Source organism: Zingiber officinale, chromosome 6A, assembly GCF_018446385.1.
Source record: "Zingiber officinale cultivar Zhangliang chromosome 6A, Zo_v1.1, whole genome shotgun sequence".
NCBI lineage: Eukaryota > Viridiplantae > Streptophyta > Magnoliopsida > Zingiberales > Zingiberaceae > Zingiber > Zingiber officinale.
This window is the reverse complement of record NC_055997.1, coordinates 148,087,984-148,097,005: the sequence shown is the minus strand read 5'-3', so window position 1 is coordinate 148,097,005 and position 9,022 is coordinate 148,087,984. Positions and strand designations below refer to the sequence as shown.

The following is a 9,022-nucleotide window of genomic DNA, read 5'->3' as shown; positions in this document are numbered from 1 at the left end:
ATTTATTCATTCAACTTTGAATTTTTCATTTGAATTTTATCAAAATATTCTAATGGATATATTTTAGCTAAGTTTATTTAATTCATTATTGTCTTTTTTTCAAATTCATGCATTTAGTTCATAACTTACATAGGGATTTAGATAAATCAGTATTGCTTTATATAGTTAATCAGGAGGTAAGAATCATACCTCATTTATCATGTCGGACTCATAATTCAAAACTCCCCATTCATCGATGCTCATCTCAGATGAGGTTTGTCTTTTTCTTATTCTTGGTGACTTACTATTAGTGCAAGTCCGGCGTACGCTTCAACTTCGGATTCTGATAACATTTTATTCCACGTAACTTTCAGGTTCTAGTACTTCGATCATCTTGGCCCTTTGTCTTTTTTCCTTACTTTTGAGTTTCGGGGTAGCTTTCCTTGATGTGCCCTTTTTTTTGGTAGCTATAACATCTGATTTTCCCATTTGCCCATAGAATCTTTTGGTTTGTCTCTTATCGAAGTAATTAGACTTAAAAAACTTTGAAAACTTTTTTACCATTAAAGTTGCTTCGTCTTCGTGAGTGATATGTCAGAATCTAGTTCGTCTTTCTGGTTAGATTTCAGTATTAGGTTTTAACTTGACTAATTTTCTTTTCTTATACATGCGCATCTTAATTCGTGTAATTCAAAAGTATAAAATAAATTCTCTAAAACACATACCTCAAGTTCCTTAGAGATGTAGAAGGAGCTCACTATATACATCTATTTTGGTGTTCTCGTAAACGCATTTAACACATATCTTACTGAATCTCAATTTATTACCATTTCTCCTAGATTCATGCACAAACGATCCTACATTAACAACGTTCAAATCTTTGAACATCGTTAATGTGCAATTTTTATTAAAAAATATGAAAATTAATTTAAGGTATAAACAATAAAGATGAATGAATGAACAATGTGACCCACAAATAATGAGTGTTAATGTTAAAATGAACATGAGTGTGTGTTAATAGAAGAAAGATGATAATATAATGAGTATGTGATATGTAGGCCCTTTACTTTTTGTCAAGTGTTCCAAACACACTGAAAAATTACTTAAGCATCTTTAGTGCATCCATATTGGTGTTAATGTTAGTGTTAATATGTAATTGCTATAACACTTAAATGATGTTAAAATAAATATGAGTGAGTGTTATAACACTAACATATTAACTGTTGTAGTTGACACTAATAGTCAAACTCAGGTTTTAATGCATGACATAAGGTTAAAGTTAGATCTTGTATTTTCTAATACTTGAATCAAGTGTGTAGATTGAAGGATTTGTCAGTCTAGAGGACCAAATACTAGGCTGAAGTCTAGTTAGGTTAGAGAGAAATTGATATTTGATAGGAACTCTAGTTGGATCAACAGAACCTAACAACTGGCTGAAGTCCAAATGGGGCATCTGGTAGGAAGACATGGTGGGTTAGATATCGAGTCAAGTAATTCTGCAAATGATAAGTGTAAGCAACTAGAGAAAAGAAATCTAGTGAGGAACAAGTCCAGTGAGACATAGACGCTGATCCAACTTAGATCCATTTTAGAAATCTAAGTTGAGACTAAGACTAGATCCTAGTTGTGTTGGACAGAATCTAATTCATAGTTTTATTATTTGTGCTAACTCCATTTTTTAGATATTTTTATTATTTTAGACTAATATATTTTGCAAGAGTCTAGAGCAAAAAATGAAGTTCTGATGAACAATGTTCAAGACTCCTTAGTTGATTAGAGGTGCCCTAACTGAAGGATTGGAGACGCCCTGGATGGATGGAGATGCCTTAGAGGAGATAAACTTCAAGGATGAAGTTTCAGCATTAGAGGTGTCATAGATTGATTAGAGACACCTTAGAGTTGATAATGTCGAAGCATTAGAGGCACTCCTAAATAGTTTGTTGGAACCCCAAGGTGTTTTGATGTGATCAAACAAGTTAAGTTATGTCCTGTTTTGCCTAACCTTTGTGTCTAAGTGTGCAGGAGCTTAGGAATATAGGAAGTCTAGCAGAAGATGCGGCTAGCGAGAAGGACGGCACGGGGAGAGAGCCAACAAGCTCGATGCGTTCGAGGGACGAGATGACCACAGAAGAGTACACCGGTGGACGAGAAGAACGTACGTGACATTCGAGGGACGAGAAACCGGGAAGGAAGGCTGCTCGAGGAAAAGGCCGGAAGTTGGGTTCAGATGAGCCATATTCCGGATGACCGAGATCACCCAGGCTAGCGGAGCCGGAGTTGAAGACTCGGACCGAGACGAGCTGAACCGAAGCAGAGCTACCAGACGGAAAAAGTCAACCAGAGTTGACTTTTGGGTTCGGGGCGCCCGGACCCCTCCGGGGTGCTCGGAACGTACCGGGGCGCCCGGACCGAAGATTTTGACCAGATCGAGTTTTGACTCGATTTGAATGTTGGGGGATAAAATTTTATCCCCCCCAGGGCGCCCGGACCCTTCAGGGTGCCCCGAACAGTGCTATAAATATAGCACTGATCTACACAGTCTTTTCAATTAACTTGTAATCCAATGCTTTCAATTATGTTCTTTCTTTTTGTGCTGTCAACGCTGTAAGAGGCTACTCCGCCCAGAGGAGATCATCAGATAGTGCACCATCCTTTCCTTGAATTAGCAATCCTTTGATTGCAAACCAAGTAAACCCTCTATATCTGATTTCTTTTCATTAGTCTCGTTTTGTTTTGATTACAAGTGCTTGTTAATTAGTTGAATATCCGAGAAAGGTTTGTGTTAATTTCTTATAGGGAAATTCACCCCTCCCCTCTTGCCGACCTCCAAAGGGACCAACAAGTGGTATCACAGCAAGGCGCTTCAGGAGGAATAACCGTCGATCGAAGCAACAGGATGGTCGGACCAAGCATTGTTCCACCAAAATTCGAGGGGGACTTCGCACACTAGAAGCGTCGTATGAAGGTATTCCTAAAAACCAATTTCAAAATTTGTTTAATTATAAAATACGGTTTTGTAGCTCCGACAAACCAAAATGGCGAAGAAAAAGAAGAGAGCCTTTGGACAAAAAAGGAGCAGAATGATTCCGTAGCGAACAACCGAGCGAAGTATCACCTACTGAGCATGTTGTCGCCTCAGGAAGTCAACCGTATCGGAAGCTACTCGTCGGCCAAAGAACTCTGGGAGAAATTCCTGAAACTCCACGAAGGGACATCCGAAGCAAAACTAGCAAGAAGAGACATCCTCCGGAATAAACTGACGAACATTCGTCTTGAAAAAGGTGAGAAGGTAACCGATCTACATGCGAAGGTAAAGGAATTAATTACCGGTCTCGAGAACCTCGGTGAAGCGGTAACCAACTGGGACACCATACGCTACACACTCAACGCGTTTCCCAGAACTCCAGAATGAGCGTCAATCATCGACGCCTATTACATTTCAAAGGACCTGGAGGTAAGTACCTTAGAAGAATTATTTTCTACTCTTGAATTACATGAAACCAGGTGTGCAGGGACAACAAAGGAATCAAGCCAGATGATCACACTAAACACAACAAATAAGGATGAACCCGAGTTAAACTCAGAAGAGGATCAGGAAGCGTATATGGTAAGAAATTTTAAAAAGTTTTTTAGATCTAATAAGTTTAAAGAAATGCAGAATAAAAAGAACCCAAGAAATAGAAGAAGGGTTTGTTGCTACCAGTGTCAAAAGGAAGGACACATAAAAGAGGATTGCCCAGAACTAAAGAAGGACAAAGGCAAGATTCCCAAGAAGCACAAGACTCTAAAAGTCACTTGGGACGACACTTCATCATCTGAGTCCGAGATTCAATAATATGTCAGGATAGCACTGATGGCAAACTATGAAGGGCAAAGTACATCAGAACCGAGCATGGATGAAGAGGGAGAGACCTCAGATGAATGTAGTGAAGCAGGAGGAGATTTAGGTTTCAAGTCCGATATGGTAAGTGAGGTATGCCTCTTACCTCCTGATTAACTTTATTTCGGTATTAAGGCTATGGCTAAGTCTATGTTCAAATTAAAAAGTAAAAATACTGAATTAAAAAATGAAAACTTAGAAATAAAAATAACTTTAGCAAAATCATATCTATTAGAGGATTTTGATAAGATTAAACTTGAAAATGAAAAATTAAAAGAAGAAATAGAAAAATTGAAAAACTCTACCTGCTCAAATATTTCTACTTTTAGAAATTATAGAGGTTTAAATTGGTACTATAGATTTTATCAAAGTCAAATCAGAAAAATATCAAAAGCCTATATATCTAGAAAATATTTGATTAACCCTGTAGGAAGGAACCTCTATTGGATTCCAAAAACTTGCTTAATTTAAAAAATTAAAATTAGACTTAACATTTTCAGCAAGGAAATTAAACATGTAATTTCTTTATGCGGTTTTGTCAAGAAATTGACGAGGCACTAGGTCTTCAGGGGGCCCCGAACAGTGCTATAAATATAGCACTGATCTATACAGTCTTTTCAATCAACTTGTAATCTAGTGCTTTCAATTCTGTTCTTTCTTATTGTGCTATCAACGCTGTAAGAGGCTACTCTGCCTAGAGGAGATCATCAGATAGTGTGTCATCCTTTCCTTGGATTAGAAATCCTCGATTACAAACCAAGTAAACCCTCTGTGTATGATTTCTTTTCATTAGTCTCGTTTTGTTTTGATTACAAGTGCTTGTTAATTAGTTGAATATCTGAGAAAGGTTTGTGTTAATTTTTTATAGGGCAATTCACCCCTCCTCTCTTGTCGGCCTCCAAAGGGACCAACATAGATAAATGTTGAATACTTAGGGATTAGATCAGAGTTGATGGAGGTGCTCCTGAGGTGCCTCTAAAGGGTTCGACCACAACTCATTTCACCAATTCTTCATAAGATTTCAAGCTCATTCTGCTGCGTCGTCTTCCTGCTATATTGTGTTGCGACTTTTCTATGCCCAACTGTCGCAGATAGAACGATACCAATCTCGAGATACGATATTCAACTAATCTAAGTGTTAATAACATTTTAAGTCATTTACTAATGTTCTCACATAAGAAAGTGTAGCATGTTACACTTTCTTCAACTGTATTCGAGGTTCAATTTTTAGTGAATTGTCTGTTAGATATGTTCCGAGAGAACATGAGCTTTAGAGTAGTAGTCGTCGGGGTACGAACCAAGCAACCAATTGTCTGCTGATTCTTTTATTTTTGTCTTACTTAATTTGTTGTCTTCCGCTACACACTAACTTTTGACAAGTCTTTTTAAAACAAGAAAAACAAGATTTTAAATTACATGTGATTCACCCCATCTCACATGCAAACGATCCTACATTAATAACATTAAATTCTTTGAATGCCATTAATGTATAATTTTTATGAAAAAAATAAAAAAATAATTTTATGTATAAAGAATAAAATAAATGAATGAACAATGAGATTTATAAATAATGAGTATTAATTTTAAAATGAATATGTATGTATTAATTAAAAGGTAGTAATATAATGAGTATGTGGGATGTATGCCCTATGCTTTTTGAATAGATAATATATATTAACGATTAAATCAATATGGATGCTTATAGACCTTTTTCTTAATTTAAAATAACAAATTACTGAAGAGAACTTGCAAATAAATGATTAGGGAGGCAAAAGATGTTGGTGCAGGGAGCACCAGACGATCGAACATGTATTTTGATAATGGCAAAGGGTTTAAAGTTAAGGTTACTTGTTGTCTAACAAGTATGAATGAGCTTGCAGGAAAGTCCTAAGTGTTCTTCGGTAAAAGTCCTAGTGGATTCTAGACAAGTGGAAAACCCTAGGGGGAGGTAATCCTAGATCCTAGGGGGCGGTAAGTCTAGGTTATGGAAAGTCCTAACTGTGGTTAGACAACGAAGTCCTGGTCCAGTGGACTGGGCGAAGTCTTGACGGGTTGAGGACTTTGGGCGAAATCCTAGAGTCGAGGACTCTAAGTAAAAATCCTGGGGGTCGCGGATCAGGTGAAAGTCTGGACGGGTCGTGGAGCGGAGGTTCAACATGAAGTCCTGAAGTCTTGAACATTAAGCAAAAGTCCAGTAGGTCTAAAAGACCGGTTCGACAAAAGGTAATTTCTTTTGAGAGGAGTAGATGAGGACGCGGTCCTCGTTGAGGGAACAGTGAACGTCGGTTTGACCTAGGGTTTCCAGGAAATTCGAAAGTCAGAACCGGATAGTCTGAAAACTATCAACTACTTTATTATTCATATTTTATTGTGCTAACTTTGTTTTGTAGAGTATATTTTAATTGTGGATTAATATGTCTTGCAGGAAGGGAGATGCACAAGGAAATGCTCGGATGAATAGTGTTGGAGGCATCTCAGGTGCCTTAGCTAAAGGTTCGCGTAGGAGGGAGTTGGAGGCCCTTTCCAAGTGTCTGAAAACACCTTGGATTAGGGATGGAAGACACCTTCCAGGAGCTTGAAGGCGCCTTCGAAGGGATAAAGTTCGCAGAATGTGGGACTTATCGACTCCACAGATTTGGGGATAAGGATTCGAGTTGGAGGCATCTTCAATGGGATTGAATGCGCTTTCAACAACCCATAAAAGGACTTCATGAGCAGAGTATGATATAGAACTCATCTTCGCGATCTTTCTCCTATGCCCTGCTCTAAAGATGATCCAACGAAGTCGTAATGCTACTCCGACAATTAGAAGCTCTCAATTTCAATACCGTTGTTGTCAGTATAACTTTCAGTTGTATTACTTTAATTATAAATCTGTTGTACTCAGTTTTGTAATATTTCGAATTGATAGTGAATTGTCCAAAGTAAACACTCAACGAGTGTGAGTCTTGAAGTAGGAGTCGTCAAAGGCTCTGAAACAAATAAAATCAAAAGTATCAGCATTGCTTTTCTTCTTCCATTTATTTTCCGTTGTGTTTATCTCCGATAGTTTTTATGAAAAGTATGAAAAACTCGCGAGTGATATTCCTTCCCCTCTAGCACGTCTCAATTCTACAAAAGGAACATAATAGGAAAAAAAACAAGAACATAATAGAGAAATTATACTCGAAGACTAACACAATGTATCAATTATCACAAATCGTATAATTAGGCAACATTGGAAGTCTCGATAGTTCTTGCAACCGTAATAATGCATAAAATCCAAATATAAGTGTATAAAATAATATTTATGATTTATTCATAAATTCAATTCTTATATAAATAATATATAATCATTAGTTGATGATATTAAAAACCTAATTAAAAAATGATTCATGAGGTATAGAGTATAATGTAAAGATCAATTTACAAAAGTAAATTAGAAAGAAAATTCCGACTGTAATAGTATTCCTTACAGAATTTTTAAAATCTACCAATTTATATTTATATTTATATTTATATTTTTATTAAAAAAAATGAAATCAATATATTAGATGAGGAAGTGAGGCATCCATAGTGGAAGAAAAGTTAGGTAAGATACTATAACAGAGGAGCCATCATCAGTGAGGCACTCGTCCATGTCTTCCTCGTTTCGATCATCCCATCCCACTTGATACAGCAGGAGCTAGCCACTGATTTCCAATCCCATAATCCGACAATCAACACTTCCTGTGGGTATCCAAGTAAAAAAAAACTAGCAGATAATGATCTTTGGGGAGATGAGAAAGCCACCAATCCATTCATTATAGCTGTACTCCACCATAAGCACCTCCACACAACAATGGCAGATCAAGCACCAGTGATCTAAGTAGAACCTTCGTGTCTGTGTGTGCGCGCTCCATTCAGCTGCCGTCAGTCATTCAACTGCACGTGAACTCTACACTTTAATTCTTCTATAAATTGCACTCCTCCATCACTGATACTCCCAATCCAGAGCACTTCTCTGTTAATGGCACCTCGTCTTCTTCTTCCTCTTCTTCTGCTCTTGTTTGTTCTTCGTCTTTCAGGATCTGAAATGGTATTGTCTAAGCTAATCTCCTCGCCAATTTACAGAAAGTTACTAGTTTCTGAATTGACGTACTGATGGAGCTATTTGAAGTGTTTTGCAGCTCATGGATACTGAAAACGCTGCAGGCAGATCGTCGCAGATCAGCAGGAGCGAGGAGCTTACTGGTGGTGGTGGATCAGTAGACTGTGGAGGGTTGTGCGGGAAGCGGTGCAAGCTGTCGTCGAGGCCGAGACTGTGCGGGAGAGCGTGCGGGACGTGCTGCGGCCGCTGCAACTGCGTGCCGCCGGGGACGTCCGGCAACTACGAGGCTTGTCCCTATTACGCCAACATCACCACCCACGGCGGCCGGCGCAAGTGCCCTTGAACCTCGATCGATCGACGACATTTCAAGCGTGTCTTTGTAGTAAAATCTGTTTAAGTACATGTAAAAAGGTGCAAAAACTAAATCTGAAGAACTTTTGATTGTTAAAAACAATCCATTCACAGGAAAACTCAAACTCAGTTAATTAACATCGACATTAAATCCTTTCACGCAGAGAACATTAAAACTATATATGTTCATCATCCTCTTCTTGTTTTCAGAAAGCCATGTGTGATAAGGATATAAAATGACCAAATTTAGCATATAATTAATTAATAGACAGCAGGCAATTGAATACCTATATACACTGAAATTGCATTTCTGTACTGCCATCAAAATTTAATGTCATTCAGCAGACCCATCAAGTTTTTTCCAAGAAGAATTCAAGCAAAAGTCCAAATTCAGAATTAGCAAAACATCAACAAAGATTCAAACGTCAACTTTGGCATCTCTGTTCCTTCTTCTTCTTCTTCCTCAGTTAAAATCCTCATCGAGCAATCAGATCCTCAGTTTCTTTTTTCAGAAAAACAAAACAAGTACGAAGAAGAAGAAGGGAAAAGAAGTTGAACTTGAAAAGATTGGTCATGTTTTCCAAGGGCCTTTCTTGAACTATCAACTCCTCTAAACTTACAGAGATTAGAACAAGTGTTCACAGTTCAAGAAAGCCTGTGGAGAACATTCCCACAATCTCATGAATTCTATCTGCTTCAACTTTAATTCGAAGAATTCATCCTGAAAATGAAAATATACGGGA

The 9,022-nt window shown here is 37.8% G+C and overlaps 1 protein-coding gene across 1 annotated transcript; it reads left to right on the top strand.

Annotated features, from left to right (window-relative positions):
* Nucleotides 1-7,775: 7,775 nt before the first annotated feature.
* LOC121994551 (gibberellin-regulated protein 1-like) lies at nt 7,776-8,379 on the top strand. The gene is made up of 2 exons (XM_042548547.1): nt 7,776-7,916; nt 8,008-8,379. The coding sequence occupies exons 1-2, from the start codon at nt 7,848-7,850 to the stop codon at nt 8,269-8,271; spliced, it is 333 nt and encodes a 110-aa protein (XP_042404481.1). The 5' UTR covers nt 7,776-7,847; the 3' UTR covers nt 8,272-8,379.
* The last annotated feature ends 643 nt before the right edge of the window (nt 8,380-9,022 follow it).

What these genes read in the sequence shown, in the direction of transcription:
- LOC121994551 (XM_042548547.1), top strand. Translation starts at nt 7,848, where the DNA reads ATGGCACCTCGTCTTCTTCTTCCTCTTCTTCTGCTCTTGTTTGTTCTT. An exon ending in GTCTTTCAGGATCTGAAATG is followed by an intron (nt 7,917 to 8,007) that starts GTATTGTCTAAG and finishes AGTGTTTTGCAG; the next exon opens with CTCATGGATACTGAAAACGC.